The sequence below is a fragment of the Branchiostoma lanceolatum genome, chromosome 12 (assembly GCF_035083965.1).
Source record: "Branchiostoma lanceolatum isolate klBraLanc5 chromosome 12, klBraLanc5.hap2, whole genome shotgun sequence".
NCBI lineage: Eukaryota > Metazoa > Chordata > Leptocardii > Amphioxiformes > Branchiostomatidae > Branchiostoma > Branchiostoma lanceolatum.
Window position 1 is genome coordinate 18323676 of NC_089733.1, and position 17140 is coordinate 18340815.

General features: G+C 41.4%; 2 protein-coding genes across 2 annotated transcripts; one reads left to right on the top strand and one right to left on the bottom strand.

Annotated features, from left to right (window-relative positions):
- Positions 1-1186: 1186 nt before the first annotated feature.
- LOC136446165 (gastrula zinc finger protein XlCGF57.1-like) lies at positions 1187-5841 on the bottom strand. Its single transcript, XM_066444483.1, has 2 exons — positions 5714-5841; positions 1187-3445 (listed from the first exon to the last, which is right to left on the bottom strand). Exon 2 carries the CDS (start codon positions 3441-3443, stop codon positions 2025-2027), a length of 1419 nt encoding a protein of 472 aa, XP_066300580.1. The 5' UTR covers positions 3444-3445; positions 5714-5841; the 3' UTR covers positions 1187-2024.
- Positions 5842-6964: 1123 nt separating this feature from the next.
- LOC136446164 (tropomyosin-1-like) lies at positions 6965-15209 on the top strand. The gene is made up of 8 exons (XM_066444482.1): positions 6965-7231; positions 9093-9206; positions 10322-10455; positions 11079-11124; positions 13461-13532; positions 14144-14214; positions 14722-14797; positions 15026-15209. The coding sequence occupies exons 2-8, from the start codon at positions 9093-9095 to the stop codon at positions 15089-15091; spliced, it is 579 nt and encodes a 192-aa protein (XP_066300579.1). The 5' UTR covers positions 6965-7231; the 3' UTR covers positions 15092-15209.
- The last annotated feature ends 1931 nt before the right edge of the window (positions 15210-17140 follow it).

A 17140-nucleotide genomic window follows, 5' to 3' on the forward strand; every position in this document is an offset into this window, starting at 1 on the left:
ATCTTCAACTTCTGCTCTGTATGGGGGAATATGACGAGCCAAAAAAATCACACCTAGTTCACCTGACAAAGTATTACTCTACTATTTCAATGCTTATGTACTTATGACATGACAACTATCATGACCCCAATAAAATGTCGTCAAGCCATCCCCAGGTATGTATAGTAAAGAAAAACGGTCGGTAAATATTGGGTGGGCTGAATTTAAACTACTGAGGACTAATTATATCGGTAAAAACATCGGTAAGAGCTGAAGTGAAAAATCTGGCATAAGTCTGACATTACTCCGTTCCAAGGCCGGCAAGCACACGACCTTCCCTTACGTTACACTTTTGCCATATAAACTATGGCAAACAACATGTAATATGCACATTCACTGTTGCCACTACGCAAGGGTTAAGACCCCTAAGACGTAAAACCTGTCTGGGCGTTGTTATGAAAATCTAGACAATGTCGAGACAAGAACTGTTTACGAGCCAGGGACCTTTGGCATGCATAACCTTTGACACTACGCATGGCAACCGTGAATGGGCTTATAACTCCGGCTTACAGTGGTTCAAATATAACAGTCCCCGACGCTGCATTTTCTCATTATCCCAAAACTGCCCTGCTATGTTACACTATTAAAGGGATGTTAAGTGGTTTGAAACGGGACGAAAACAAGCCTCATAGTTTAGATGGCGAGGGTCGCACGTATGTTTGGGTTTGCCCCCCTCCCCCTTTTATCTTATATACATCCAGAAAGGGCTATAAATCTTCATTTTACTGTGATCCTTGTGCGTCAAAAAAGACCACAAACTCTTACGCTCTATGCCAGAATACTTGGATGTACGTTTGTAAGTCTTTACCTGCTTCATATGATGTTTTGTCTCTCCACGTAAACCGGGATTCGGAGACTAAATTTGTAGTTTGCAGCAAGCTGTCCAGGGTGGAGCAAAGGACAGCTTGTGCCGACAGGTTTTTCCACTTCTTGATTTTCCACACAATAAATTTTATGTGGGTCAAAGGGTAAATTAGCTCTCCTGATTTTCCAGATAATATATTTTATGTCTGCCGACAGGTTAGTACTAGCTTGTCGATGTTCTCTACAGCAAAAATACAGTTTAATTTACAGGAGATTCAACATGGCCTAATCAAACCATCACATCAATACAGGAGTCAAACTATCCACACAGACAAGTAGAAAATCAGTGATAATACTTCGAGCTTTAATGACCATATAAAAACATGAATTTCTACAACTAGTACAAGGCAAGTTGTTTGCCACTTTTCGTAGGGCATAATCAGTCGATTTTCTTCTTCGTATTTTGTAGCCGGACAGCTAGATTATAGCGTAGAGTAGCTAATTATTACAACAGCGCTATCATTTTCCCTATCATTGTGACCCCGAAAACCTAACAATTCTTACAACATCAGTTCCAAAACCTTCATACCTACATATATACAGCCGTACAGTATATTTGTATATAAATACATGTATGTGGCCGAGACATCCCCCCCTCGACCCTAACCCACTACTGGGCAAACTACTAGCAATTGTGTATCATTTTCTGCCATTGTTTAACTTAAATGTAACCGGTAACGTTTAAAAAAAAAACAATATAAATTGTAATAAAAAATGGGACTGCCTATGCTCATTCAACTTGGGCACATCTGGGATAGACTTCAGTTGTTTCCTAAATTACCTCACGTCATTCATAACCATCATCGATCAGCGGAGATGCTAAACACCCGTATGTCTTCCGCAGGGATACACATGAACCTGTAAATCACATGTTACTGAGAACAGAAGGTTGCAAAGACTCAAACTCTACTATCTGGCAATCTATGATTACTAGTATTATTGCTATCTTAATACATTTTGATTTTGGGCTGCGGAATAGTCACCATTATCGCACTTGAATTTTCCATCGTAGTTTAGTTTATTTATTATCGTTTATTTCATTATTATCTAATAGTAGTGAAGTCTGTTTCCTCAATTGAGTTTGAAAGCTTAGCTGTTCTGTACTCAAACTCACCATACATTCAGAGTTTCTCAAAAGTGTGTTTTCGTAAGATATGTTCGTCTAATGTGCCTTTTACAGCAGCAGAATAGTCACACTGGTGACATTTGTAGGGCTTTTCTCCTGAATGTGTTCTCATATGATTGGTTAATCTAGTTCTTTGAGCTGTCCTGTACCCACACTCCCCACATATGAAGGGTTTGTCACCAGTGTGTTTTGCTAGATGTAGGTCTAAAGCAGATTTCTGTGCAGCAGTATAGTCACACTGGTCACACTTAAAGGGTTTTTCACCGGTATGGGTTCTCATATGTACGGACAAGTGGCCCTTTTGAGTTGCTCTGTACCCACACTCCCCACACATGTAGGGTTTTTCAACAGTGTGCTTTGCTGCTATATGCTTGTCCAAACTGGCTTTCTGTGCTGCAGAATAATCGCACTGGTCACACTTGTAGGGTTTTTCTCCAGTATGGGTTCTCATATGATTGGATACGTCAGACTTCTTTGCCGACATGTACCCACACTCTCCACACAGGTAGGCTTTATCACCTGTATGTTTTACCACATGTTCGTCCAATTGATATTTCTGTGCTGCGGAATAGTCACACAGGTCACACTTATACGGTTTTTCTCCGGTATGTGTTCTCACATGTCGCGATAAGTGGGACTTTTTAATTGTCCTGTACCCACACTCCCCACACATGTAGGGCTTCTTACCGGTATGTTTTGACATATGGAAGCGCAACTGGGATCTCCCTGCTGCAGAATAGTCGCACTGGTCACACTTGTAGGGTTTTTCTCCTGTATGGATTCTTACATGCTCGGAAAAATGAGACTTTTTAGCCGTCTTGTACCCACAATCCCCACACTGAAAGGGTTTCTCAGCAGTATGTTTAACCAATTGCCTTCCCATATTGCCTTTGCTCTCCTGTACCTGTGAGGTTAATAATATGTTTTCATATTGGGGAAAGTTCACTTCACACGTTTCCTGCTGCACGCCCATGTATGTTGTCTGGTTCTCAATGTCGCCAGTCTCCTTCCCAGGGTGTTCTGTACAGTCTATCTCCTTATCAGGATGGTCCACCTCCTTCCCAGGATGTCCAGCACTCAGTTCTCCAGTAGAAAGCTCACAGCTGGACTCCTCCATTTCTGATCTTTGACCGCACGTGTCGTCGTTTGGAACTAACTTTTCCTCGTCCTGCTGCCGTCCCGCGTCTGCTGTCTGCTCCCAACGGTTATAAGTCTTGTTCCAAGGATGTTCAGTTGGGCAGAAGTAGCCGTACGCTTGCTGGCCCTCACTGTGCGTTTCCTGGTGCAGCACGTTCTCTTGTTTATCCTGTTGCCATCCACTGTCTCCTGTCTCCTCCTCTTTTACGTGAGTCTCGTTCGCACTTTGCTTCGCCTGAAGCTCTTTAACGGGAGGCACACATGTTAATTCCGCCATCTCTAAAATGATGGAAAGAAAATATAGGTAAGAGAACGATCAATGCATTTAATGGTCCACCTAAATACCGGAATACACATGAAGAAGGGTGAAATCTACCGAACTACTTTATGCTTTGATGAGTAAACATCACATATCATGACAATATGATACTTATGACGCGCTGAATTCACTGACCTCGACGTTGACACACTTTTAACTTATCAAAACATTCTTTGTGTTGCATACCGTCTCAAGGCGTACCACACCGGCTTTATACTGAAGAGTACAAGCTGCATATATTCGGACAGATTTATACTTCATATCTACTTTATTTCGGTAGATTTCACCCCTTTGTATGTATTTTACAGACCTTGCCGAGGAAACGTTGTAATATAAGTAACGTTAATGATGATATTATAATACACGTCGCGACGGACCGGACAGGCAACATCGCCCAGTATTTTCTAAGTGATCTCTTGTTCCCAGGGCCAAAATTTATCAATCAACGATGTTTACTCATAGAAACATACTGAATTTTGGTAGGATTCCCCTTCCTTTATGAAAGGAGGTTAAATGCCTCATTGCTTCATGTGTATAATACTAGTTAAATAACAATACTAACATAATAATGATTTGGGGAGATTCGAGAACGCATGTGCAGTGAAAAAGGTGAAGACCCTGAGACATAAAGAAACCCGTCGACACATTGTTATACAAATCGAGACAATGTCGAGACGAGAACCGTTTATACAAGCCAGGGGCATTCACCCTTGACACTGTACATGCGTAATCGAATCTCCGAGTGGGCTTATTCAATTTCAATTTTTCAATTTCAATTTATTTATTTTACCAGGGGACATCTCAGATCTACTGATCTGCTTTTCAGATGACCCTGGGCACAAACATTAAAAATACAATCAGATACAAATATACAGATAACGTTACATGTACAGACATATATCACAGTATTTCAACTTATCCCAGTCAGTTCTTAGGTACAGTCCCGCTACAGTCTGTTTCTAAACGCTGACGTAGTTGCAATGTGCCGTTGGTCCGCAGTGAGTTTGTTCCACAGTAGTGGCCCTTGATACTTCAGGCTCCCCTTGAAGGTTTCCACGTTTGCCTTAGGGGTGTCTAGCATGTGAGGGTCGTAGCTATAGAGCTACTTCGTGGCAGTGCGTGTCCGAGCTCTGAGCACTGGGGGTGATAGCCATTTAAACAGTTTAGTCATGTAGGCTGGTGCATTGTGACGAACTGCCTTCTGTACAGCTACCAGCGTGTTCCCTTTCACCCTTTGAGCCAGTGGCACCATACCAGCCTCTGCTAGCAGTGTTTCAGTGGGTACACGGTCTTGGAGTGTCCGCCCTGTGATAACCCTGGCTGCCCGATTAAGCAGTCTGGTCAGTTGTAATGACTTCGATTTGTTAGAATGAAAGAGCGATGGTAAGCAGGCAGTAGCACAGTAATCTAGATGTGAATACAACAGGGTCCGACACATGACTTGCAGGATCTCCTTAGTGACAAAGGGTTTAGCCCGCCTTACGGCACTAAGGCCAGCAAGGAGCTTTTTTATGATCCGATTGGTATGTGCTACCCATTTTAGCGAAGAGTCCATGGTGACCCGTAGGTAGGTAAATACGTTCACCTGCTCAAACGAGTTATACCCATCAGTTACAGTGATGTTTTTTCCTGCGTGGCGCAGTTTCTGGGGTGATCCGAAGATCATGGATTTCGTTTTGTCAGGGTGGAGAGATACCCTGTTCTCAGTGAACCAGTTCGCTGCCAATTTCATGTCCTCTGAAACAGCTTCCTCACATTCCTTTGACATGGGTGCCGAGTAATAAAGCACAGTATCGTCGGCGTACATGTGGATTTTGCACTTCCGCACGACTTGTGGTAGGTCATTCACATATAAGCTGAATAATAGAGGTCCTAGGACGCTCCCTTGCTCCCCTAAAAGGTGGGCCGTTTATTCACTTCCGGATCATTTTGAACTGAACAGTCCTGTAGATTACGTAACATTTTACGTAAGAGATTATGCCCAAATAGCCATTTTAGCTTCTGGAAGACCACGTGACTTTCCAGGAAACAAGACTCGATCATTTCCTAGAATATAAAACAACGCTGTTCGCTATTTCTGCACCATTTCTGACGGTTTGAGGCTATGGTGCTTTCTGGTTCCAATGCCCCCCTCCCCATCAAATACCGACCGCAAACACACTTCTAATTCTACTTTACCGCTGAATAGGCACCAACCAGGAAGCATAAACGACAATGAAATGTCTTACCTGTAGGTCTATGGTGTTAAGCGGTCTCCACGACTTCTGGAATTCCGTTTAAAATGCACCAGTTTGGAGGAGATGATACTGAAGACGACGCAAAACAAAGAGCAAAATGGCGAACGTCAGCTCGCAAATAGAACAAAGGTGAAAGGTCAAAAACCTGATACACACTTCTCTATAGGTCAAACCACAGATCGCCGCTTAACGCGTTACTCTCTTGGTTTTCAGTCAAAGACGTCTTTCGGTTTGGAGCCTAGCAAACATGTCATTCAGTTTCTACTTCTATTTCTATCACTAGGTGATACTACTACTGGGCATTATTGAAGTGAAGACGCTATGCTTGAATAAAGCCGGGTGTTGTCAAGTCATGTCAAGTCAAAGTTTATTGCACAACGATTGTAACAGGTACAATGTAAGGCAAACAATGTAAAACTACTGGCTACTTATATCAAACTACTAAAAGCTACAGGGAGGTTCTATGCTATACAATGGTTAGGTTCTACAATGCTCCATTTCAAACTACATGAAGGCAATATCTATATAATATTGGTAGATAATATCAACAGGAGATACAATTGGGAGTCGTATATGTCAATTATACAATTACATGATGAGAAGATGGATGTCTTATACAACTAAATTGCTATTTTGCGAGCAAGCAAAGTGAAAACAGAATCAATAACAATGTGATCAAGTTGAAGAATTGGTCACATTTGGATGGTCGATGTCCTTGCGTACGGGATAGACTCCACTTTTGTATTACCTCCCCTTCTCATCACACGCGTACGGATGTGATAACTCCGATGTTTCTAAGCAGATCAGTTTCATACCGTGCGTGGTTTGTGATCGCCGCCACTGGTTCAAATTTCACTGGTTATGAAACTTTGAAAAATGTTACAAAAAAATACACATAATTGTTATAACCTTTCTTTACCACTAACAAAGTCATGACTATTCAGAGCATTCGGGTGGCAACTTGATTGCTGTAGGCAGGTATATATATATGGCACACCCACAACATAGACTGTATTCGACATAGGTAGACAACTTGGGTCAACTAGTTGAACTACTTCAGATCCAGTCCCGTCATCTATAATCTCTCATCCACATAATTGTAGGGTGCAATCCACGTGGTTCGCCTGCATTGTGTTGTTACCAGGTTTGCGGCACAGAAGGGCGTCTGACAACACCTTTGCTCATTACAATATTAAAGTAGGTCATTATGATAGCTGGGGTCAAGAGAATTAGAACAAAATAATGGAAATCACCCGGCAAAGCGGTGGGCGTTGAAACTAGGGCAGTTATCGCTTTGTTTGATCAGTTGTGATGCACACTAAGACACTCCACCGACACCTTTGCTCATTACAATATTAGATTAGGTCATTATATAGTCAAATGAGGAATTACTGGGGGCAAAGACGACCAGGTCTATGATAAACATACCGGAGGTGCAGAGCGCGACCACACAACGCCACAAGAGCAACACCACAATAGCCACTGCGATCTTCACTCAACGAGACAAACGTAAGTTGATGTGTTTCAGTGCCTACTCTACATGTAATATTTGTGCAAGCTAAGTGCACCTACCTACTACATACGGAGGAAGTGGTTTACAGCTGAGTATATATTAGCTAAAACATCTCTTACATATGTCCCTGACCTCACAAGCTTTGCAAGGTTGAGGACGGGTTTGGTTTTGAAGGGTCGTTGTTTGTAGACGAACTTTTTAATCATGTTCCTATTCACTGACTCGGCATTGATGTAGGAAGCAGAGAAAACTTCATTCCTTGCCTAATTTATCAACCCACACGACGTCTTCTTCTTACAAGTCGGGCTGAGTATTTTCAACTGTTCCACGACAAGTTTGCACTGAAATTATCTTGATTCTTTATAGAATGTGTTTTTTTTTAATATCAATATATTTACTGGAAACAAAAAGCCGCCTGGCTAAAGTGTACTTTCACGTTATGATGATCTGCGGGTAGCTGAAGGTTTTTGGAACTCCCCTGATCTGGTCCAACCGCTGCTCATTTGTCACCACAAAACAAAAGAAATTCCGCCGGGGGAGATTCTTTTTGTTCATTTAGATAAAGGTCTTATGGAGGCCTTCTCAAGAACTGGATATCTAAAGTGTACTTTACTCGAGATGGGCCTCTGAATTCACTGGGTTTTTTTGTTACTTGTACTTTTAAATGCAGTGGTTTTAGGAGGCAATTTTCAAGAATATCTACCGGTGGCCAGTTAGATACTGTTTAGGCCCTCTGGATACTGTCTTGCCACCGGTAGATCTGCTCTTTAGATTTGGTCTTCTGTACCCGGACAAATTATATTCAAAATCTTTGATGGAGGCCTTCTCAAGAATTTGAACACCTGTATATGATACGTAACGCGGAGATTACTCTTGCAGCACAACTTTTTGTTTGTTTTTGTGGCTTCTAAAGGTACCTGGCAAAATTATGAGAGCTTATGTTACCGAGAAAATCTATCCAACCAAGGTCCGGATCCTCTTCCGTGTTGTTGTCTAGCTGTGTTTACTAGCCGAGTTATCAGACTACTAGGCAGACCGCTCTATAGCACTAGAGAATCCCATGGCGTTTCTTTTGTTCTTTAGTTCTTTAGAGTTTTATGTTCGCGGTTTTTGTGGCGAACTCTTCCGCGCGAACTTAAAATCACCGCGATTTTTTTTTCAGGTTCTAAAAGTAAACATAACATATTCGTATCCCGAACATCCTTGATAATTGTTTTCCACATTTTTATTCAAATATACATAAGTACATAACATAAAAGCATATTTACGCTACACATTTATAATTCCACAAATATACACAGTTACACATTGGGACTTTTTTGTCCACCTATGGCTGTAGCGATACTATTGTTTCAAAGGCGAACCACTGTGAGTTCTTCATTTTCTCCCTACCGCGAAACCACGCGAACTCAAATGCATTTACAGTAATCATTAGCGAACATGATTGAATTATTCCCAGAAACGGTTACGTACTTTATAGCTATCCAACCACATAATAATATCAGGTGTATTTGCAGCCAGTGCCACAGGCAGGTACCCAATGTGTAGGGTAATGAGGCTGTTTAACGTGTTCGAGGCACCTCCTCGAGCACGGGACCCCCGTTTTACGTCCCTCCCGGAAGACGATTTCGTGGAAAGCTTCGTGAGGCTACAGCAATCCGGACGTCCTTGGTTGGTCTCCCATCCAAGCACTGTCCGGACCGCGCGTTGCTTAACTTCCGAGATCGAGGGATCGGGTGTATCCAACGCGCCACGCGGCCGTAGCTTATAACATAACGACATACAACTTTTATTGCATCGAACGTCCATATGGATTCACCATTTAATAAGATGTGTTCATTTTGCCTTTGTCCACAGATGCAAGCAGTAAAGTCTAAGATGGCCGCGCTGAAAGCGAAGCTTACTGAAGCCGAGAGGGCCGCTAATGGCGCAGAAGAAGCCCTGCGGGAAACCAACATGAAGGCAAACGAGGTACAATCTAAATATTTACATGAAAGTGGTAGCAACATAATATGAAAACATGACATCTATTACTTTTTTAGAAGAAGTAAAACCTGTCTGTTTCGCCATTAAAATCACTATCTTCTAATATCTTCCCTTAACCATGCGGATGATCCAGAATCCAAATAATCCAATAACTCATAGTTTTCCCTAGCTAGCTATAGAGTTCTGTCTAGTTAGTTCTGTAGCTGCACTGAAAAGTCCTTCTTGTCTTGAGCGACACATCACATTGCAAAAAAATATGAAAGTTCGTTGAAAGTTTACTGTATGTGACAATACTTAACGTATTTGTTTACTATCCCGATGCAACCACATATGTTAGATACAAGTCTTACTTAAGGTCTATCTAGCTTTAAAGCAGAGTGAAATTTAACACCACCAATAACCATGGTAACCAACGATAAGGTTTCTCGTGCAGGTCATTGCCCTTTATCCCCACGGAACGGAAGAAGAAACCGATGTAGAACGAAATGTTTCCCTTAGGTAAACATAATCTAACTTCAGATGGTTTCGGTATGAGGGTAGTTATAGGGGACCCGAAGAAACATGGTGATTTAGGCCCCTAGCTGTGTTCTCAGGAATTGCAGCATTGCAGACCATCGACGTTGTTGAAAGTAGTGTGGTATCGTCAATGGTAGCTTCTCAGTAGACCGCCATTGAACGATCAATGGCGATTTGTGGAGGGATATAGCTGGGATTGATGAAGGGCAGAAGGGAAGGGAGGATCACGAACATTAGCCTCCGTCGCAGTCCTTCCCACTAGCGATTTTTCAACTTATCGGGTTCAGGTTCTGTGCCTGGGGGGCCGTATCTGCTTGAGCCCCCGTATCTGCTTGGGATCCTGTAACCGCTGTGAGCCTGTGACCGCGGTCCCAAGCAGATACGGGGGCTCAAGCAGATACGCCCCCCCCCCCCAGCCAAAGAACCTGGACCCGATAAGTTGAAAAATCGCTAGTGGGAAGGACTGCAACGGAGGCTACACGAACATCTGTGAATGCTTTGACATTAAGAAACTCACAAAAACTCGAAATGCCTCATTTACCTTGAAATCTTCATGTTGTTGTTTGTTCTGTACCTACCTGCAGGCTGAGAGTAAAGCTGTGGAATTAAACAAGCAACTTTCGGAAATGGAGGACGAATTGGACCAAGAGGAGTCGAAACACCTCGAGTATGTACAGAGGCTATCGAATGCGGAGAAAAACTCTGATGAGAATGAAAGGTATGTGGAAGATCACTAAAGGAATCTACACAGACCAGAGAAATTGTTTGTGTAAGCTCTAACATCCTCCGCGGGTCGCTGGGAAAATAGTAGAAATTGGCCAATATAGAGTCAACTGTATGAAGGGAGTCGGCTACGGAGATAGGGTCCAATATTGCCACTGCGGCTGCTAAAGTTACCCTCCATTGCCAAAGTCCCCCGGCAAATGTTCTCCCTATAGCCAGCGCGGTTAGTCTGGTAGAGACTATTGTTTATGTACGTCGATGAATGTTAGACATCCAGGTAATAGAAACATCTGTTGGAACCTCACTTTATTTACATATCAAATAATGTTTCTATGGTGGAATACCTGGTGGATTACAGATCTTGCTTGGTCACTGACGAAAGCTAGTGGATGCTACGTACCTGAAACGTCAAACTGTTTTCAAAATCCATACTGTTGCTCGAGTATATTGTTTGTAAATCTGTGGTATCACTATGTATCACTATGTATCACTATTTTTTCCCATGGACAGTTCCTTGCATGGTAGTTTTGGGAAGTCCCGATGAACGAAACATGTGACCACTTCAGTTTTCTTTACTGTGGTTTCACGATTTTAACACGGAGTCTTTGTTTTCATCAGGGCCAGAAGGATTCTCGAAAATCGTGGACAAAGTGATCACGACAAGGTAAGTCATTAGTGCCGATGAGATGACACTGTATAAATGTTTTGCTTGACTAGTGCAACTTTGACAAGAGCCAGGAGCCTACGATCGAGAAGATCTTTTCACCCTCTACACTGTTTTTTAATCTTTTTTATTTCTGTATTCTGTTACTAGGGTGGCTTGGTACTGATTTTCAAGGAAGCCATATGTAGACATATACAAACAATACACTGGTATTCACAGGACAAAACATAACATAACATATTTCTGCGTCATATTACAAAATCGTATCCATACTCATAGTCCATTTCGTGCCAGGTCGTAAGGATTGGAGGTCAGTGGTCACACAATTCTTTTGCTCAAGGTTTCGAATGTTTGTATGGATGAAACTGTTCCTCGGCTCCCATGCTCAACGCTAACAGCATCATTACTAGACAGTTGGAATGTGAGCATATCAAGAGTAGTTCGTTAGCGATATGGAGAGCCACGGGAAAAATCAAAACTAGGATGGTTTCCAGACTGCTCGATCCTAACTGAAGAGACGATAACAATTTAAACAAGAGCTTTTAAAAAAAGCTGGCGTTTCGGCTACGTTTATAAGTGTGAATTGTCTTTTCCCTTTACTTGAAGTAAAATCTGCCAGAGGAAGTCACTCAAGGGCTGTTCAGTCTATAAGAAAAATTGTCATTTTGGGAAATGAGTACTGTTTTAATAGAGAAAGGCAGATTGGGGAAAGCAATTTTGAAGTTACGTCACTTAACTTAAGTGCTTTTGAAAAAGCTGGTCTTGGCCTACAACTTGTACTTATTTGTAAAATGTATAATAGGCTCATTATAAAAGCTATCAATGTAATTATGTACATGGCACGCAATAAAACATAAAATTTGAAAAAGCACCATTGAATCATCAGCACTATGGTAATTAAGTGAAATAGAAGTTCATAACAGCTAAGGTTCTATCTAAAATGACTACCAAATGTCAAACAAATCAACAGCTACCTCATCCGTATTATTCTGGTTTCCGCATTTACAACATTTCTTCCTTATTTTCCTGGGTAATTTTGCTAAAATTCATGAAAATTCCCATAGTTTTGTGCCGAGGGGCGCCACTTTCCACGTCCGTGTTGTCTGAATGAAGTCGATACTGAACAATGGAGCATTTGCTACTGTAACAAAGAATCGCTGTTTTGCAAACAACATCAAGAGCCTCTGTTTACATCGGGGATAGAAGTTTAGTGGGGAGTGTTTTGCAAGAATCATCTTACCGCGCATAGGAGCCGCTGCACGGTATTTTCCATTACAATGAACAGAAAAATTCGAATGCCGGGTTTGGAATCTATGAAGTCCTGTTCATAAGACAAAGGCCTTGTATATATTAAATGAATATTTAAAAATAACAAATATAAAATATTTCTTTATTTATTAATGAAAAAAAATGATATTCATAAATATGATATTGATAGATTAATATAATATCAATATATATTTTTGATATTCAATATCTAAAAAGAAAAAGAAATCCATGCACGGAGACGAACCCGGATCTTCTGGGTCCGAAGCGCTTCGCGTTGCCAGATCGGCCAAGCTGCGGTACGTAACTAATCACACTGGACGTAATGCTATAACCTTACTATATGGTATCATTTATGCCGATTTTTGGTCGTTTTCTTGACGAAATCATTTTTTTTCTTCTGCAATCTTGTGGAATAGATGTAATATGGTCATTTTTCAGGATATCAAAGTCCGAAACCACAATGCAATGATATTTCCGAACAGTTGTAGCAGTTACATGCGGTCGCCGTCCTGTGTCACATGCAAATCTGCGCCGTCCTGTGTCACATGCAAATCTGCGACACAGTGTTGAACCAAGCTTCCTTCCTTCCTCCTTGCTTGAAGGTAAAAGCCAGGAGAATGCGTTTCGGCGCGCATGCGCCGAAACGCAAAAAAGGGTTTCGAAGCATGAAACATTTGGCCATGGATGCATGCATTCAGTAAATCGTTAAATTCATTGGAACACAAAATAAGATACGTCGACGTCGTATGCATGTAGACACTTTATCACTTGTGGATCTTCTGTACATATTCTGTACATGTTATTTCCTCGTGTGTTATGTAGTTTTGGGCAATGTATGCCATTAAGGGCCACATGAAGAATAGCTGCGGTGGACATTGTAAAGCTAATTGTGGATCCAAATAAACAAAAAACTCAAGCGTAATACAGAGCCTGGTATGGCTATTTTCAAATATCCAAGTATGCAAATTAGCTACTGATTTGCATAATCAACACCTCCCTCACATCACCTGTGTGTTCTTTTTTTTTACATTGCTCTTGTTGAATTTCCATTGCACGGCCCGATACAGGCGGAGCGTCTGACATCAGAGCTGGGTGAGGTGAGGAGTTCTATAGAAGAGAAGATGCAGAAGTATGAAGAGGTAAAATCTCAGTCATGTCTGATAGCCTTTGACGTTTTTAAAACACCTTAAAAACAGATTTTGTTTTAATCTTCACCAAAAGGTTTTTTCCCAAGCGGTAAATAAATATGTATGTAAAGATGTAATATAGATATAGATGTATATATACGTTATTCCCGTCTTCTTGTTATTTATCCACTCATTTATGAATTTGTTGGTACGTCCTCTTAGTGCGTTGTGGTCTTGAAATTTGTATTTCTTTTTGAGAATGCTATCATACTACGTCTTTCCGTGGCGCAAGCAGCAACGCAATACCGCTGCCTGGCCACCTGGATCGAATTCCGTGGATCTTTGGGCCGGAGTTCGATCGTAGGGTCGGCCCCAGCTCGGACATGTTGTAATAGATTGCATTCATCATACCGGATGGTGACATAAAGCCAATGACCTCGTGCATGTACAAAGAACCCAACACACATATAAAGAAGACTAGGGGTGACCCGATGTGCTTGCCTAAACGCGAGCAAAGCCGCATTGAACCACCACTAGCTACTTGTAAATGTATTAGTATCATGCTTCACCTCAGTTCAGATGACCGCTTTACCTTTTACCTTGACACATTTCTTCCCACCCAGACCTCTAATCAAATCCATGAGTTGGAACAAGAGTTGGACGAAACGAAAAACAAATGCGATGCGGCCGAGACGTAAGTTTGTTTGTTTGATTGTTGATTTACATAAGTATTTACTTCTCCATTCGCGAAAACATTCACTACTCTTTCTAGAGTCCATGACATCAAATAAAAGAATGAAAAGTTACAAATATACAAACTGAAACTGAACTTACACTAATAAGTGGGCGCTGTTAAATCACAATGTCAAATCATATAAATCAAAATTTGATTTGTGATCAATGTAATGAAACAAGAATGCATGAAACAAACGTACGGAAAGCCCCGTTCGTCTTCATTCCATTACACAAACCCATGAGCACGACGAACGTTTGTAACATTCCAAGGATACAGAACTTAAACCCAAGATAGAAATATTGTTTCATTTCTTGTGCTTTTATCTTGACGTTGGCGAAGATTGAGAATAGTTGGAATCTTGCCACATTGCTTGTTTCTTTGTTTTTAAGCAAAAAGATATAGACAGTTTTGTTTCAAACTCCTGTCTTACCCGAGGAAATAACGAACCATTGATTCCTTCCCCAGGCGGGTTAAGGAGTTGGAAACAGAGGTGACGCAAGTAGGAAACAACCTGAGATCCATGGAGAAAAACCAAAACCTGGTGAGCATGTTGTATACTCAGGAAATTTCTGAGTGGAACGGTTCTAATCCTCTTTCTTTGAGGTCTGCTCTCAGTAGGTATAGCCATTAATCGTATTTAAGTAGTCTCTTCTGTTAAATCAACGTCAATCACGCGTATGTCTCCTATTTTTCTACGATGTATTTGCAAATAGACTTTCATTGTACAGCTCCTCCGGTCTCACGCTGTTTTTGTGGTCTGAATTTCCAGGCTCTAAGCCGAGCTGAGCGTGCGCACATCAGGATTGAAGAGCTGGAGGAACTACTCCAAGGCTGAAGACATCTCCCCCCCCCCCTCACTGTTTCAGTTTTAGTTTCAGTTTAATTGGTAACAACTTGCATGTAACAAATGTACAGGTCACATGAAATATGTTGAAACTACACTTAAAACGCTCTTACTAGGAACAGTAAACATTAGAGTTAAAAAGTAACAACAGCAATCAATATAAAATCTATACATAATAGAATAGAAGCTTATAACATCTAGGGATTCTTCTTGGACAGCAACTTCAGTGCCCGCGGCATGAAAGATAATTCATGTCACTTAGTTTTACTTAGTGTGGGGAGGACCTGTTCACGAGCCAGACGCAGGTTGTAGTTGATCTGCGACGGTTTGGACACAAAATCAAGAAGAGTTTTGTGAGGATCCTCTAGGATGTTTTGTAGTGTGCGCAAGGTGGCCTGGTCCCGCCTTGAAGACAGAGAAGGCAGAGACGCTACGGGGATATCTATAATCTTACAACACTGGACCCGCGGCATGCTGGCGGCGTCGCTGCGTCCTAAACTGGATTTGTGTTACCTTTGACTTTATAATGGGAATATCATTCAAAACACACACGTATGACCAATAAGGCAACAAAACACACAGAGCTTAAAAAGATTAGTTTTTTGTCGATGAAATTCGTTGAGTGCTTTGTCAATTCGATCGGCCGCAGCGACGGGGGGGGGGGGCTTTACTCTTATACCAGATTCCGGATGGCTCGTCTAGACGTTATTATTACTAATGAATAGAAATATTTTGAGGGATTTGGGAGAGATTGTAGCTATAGTCAGTATTGTATCCTTACATGTACTTATGAATGGACAGAATTTGGAAGGATTTTGGAAAAATGTAGTCATTATAGTGGGGTTATTGTAGGCTTAAATCTACTAATAAAGAAAATATTCTGGGATTTGGGAAATATTGGACGCTGTTTTCATTCCTCTTAGGCCTGACAACTCTACTTCGGACTAACATCAAGAAATTTTCGCAGGTTAACATGTCCGCGTTTCTTCTTAACAAGGGGAGATAGTAGGTACAAAGGTAATCATGACATAGTTTAGCACAGGTGACGGTAGATTTGTGGACGTTTTGTACGAATGTAGTCAGACTGAGATCGGAAAGATATTTGTAACGTAGAAACCGTTAAAGTTTACTGGTACTTTTGTGCGTAGTGGTTTTAACACAAGTTTGCATTAAATGTCAATAAATGTCAATAAATGTCACCGGGATTCCATACTGACGTGTCACGTGTGTTTTATGTCCCAAATTGAAATATCCTCTAGAACAAAATTGTGAATAGTCTGTACAATCTATTTTGTCTAGTATATTTGCATCATTGCTAACAAGCCAGCCAGGTTGAACTGCTTCAGTGTCAGGTCTGTCAACTCATGGAACAGCCTCCCTGCGGATGTTGTAGCTGCCGAAGCTGTGAACACCTTCAAGTCAAAACTGGACAACCACTGGAGGGGACTGGAGTACACACTCAACCCAACATAAACTCTCATCACAAACTCTGAACTCTAAGCTTAAGATGCGAATCTCCTAGGCATATGCTTCTCATCCGATGTTATGTTATGTTATGCTATGTTATGAAATGTTATGTTATGTTATGTTATGTTATGTTATGTTAGCGCTAAGTTGGACTTTCGAGTTGTCCTGTATCAACATTTTTCACATATGTAACGCTTCTCAACAGACCTGGGTGTTTATGCACCTGTTTTGTTAGTTGTTGGTCCAAAGTGGTTTTCTGTGTTGTATAGTAGTCATACTTCTCGTGTACGGGTTCTTATATGTTCGGATAAGTCAGACTTCAGAGTTTTAATTGCTAACATGTTGGGACCCGAATTGGCCGATAATTGGGTTTGGCACGCCCACAACACATAGACTGTATTCGACATCAGTAGACAACTAGTTGACCTACCTCAGATCCAGCCCCTTTATCTACAATCACTCATCCACATAATTGGAGAACGCAAACCCACGTGGTTCGCCTGTATTGTGTTGTTACCAGGTTTGCACAGACAACACCTCATTACAATATTAAAGTAGGACATTATAATAGTC

What these genes read in the sequence shown, in the direction of transcription:
- LOC136446164 (XM_066444482.1), top strand. Translation starts at nt 9,093, where the DNA reads ATGCAAGCAGTAAAGTCTAAGATGGCCGCGCTGAAAGCGAAGCTTACT. An exon ending in CCAACATGAAGGCAAACGAG is followed by an intron (nt 9,207 to 10,321) that starts GTACAATCTAAA and finishes ACCTACCTGCAG; the next exon opens with GCTGAGAGTAAAGCTGTGGA. An exon ending in GACAAAGTGATCACGACAAG is followed by an intron (nt 11,125 to 13,460) that starts GTAAGTCATTAG and finishes GGCCCGATACAG; the next exon opens with GCGGAGCGTCTGACATCAGA.
- LOC136446165 (XM_066444483.1), bottom strand. Translation starts at nt 3,443, where the DNA reads ATGGCGGAATTAACATGTGTGCCTCCCGTTAAAGAGCTTCAGGCGAAG.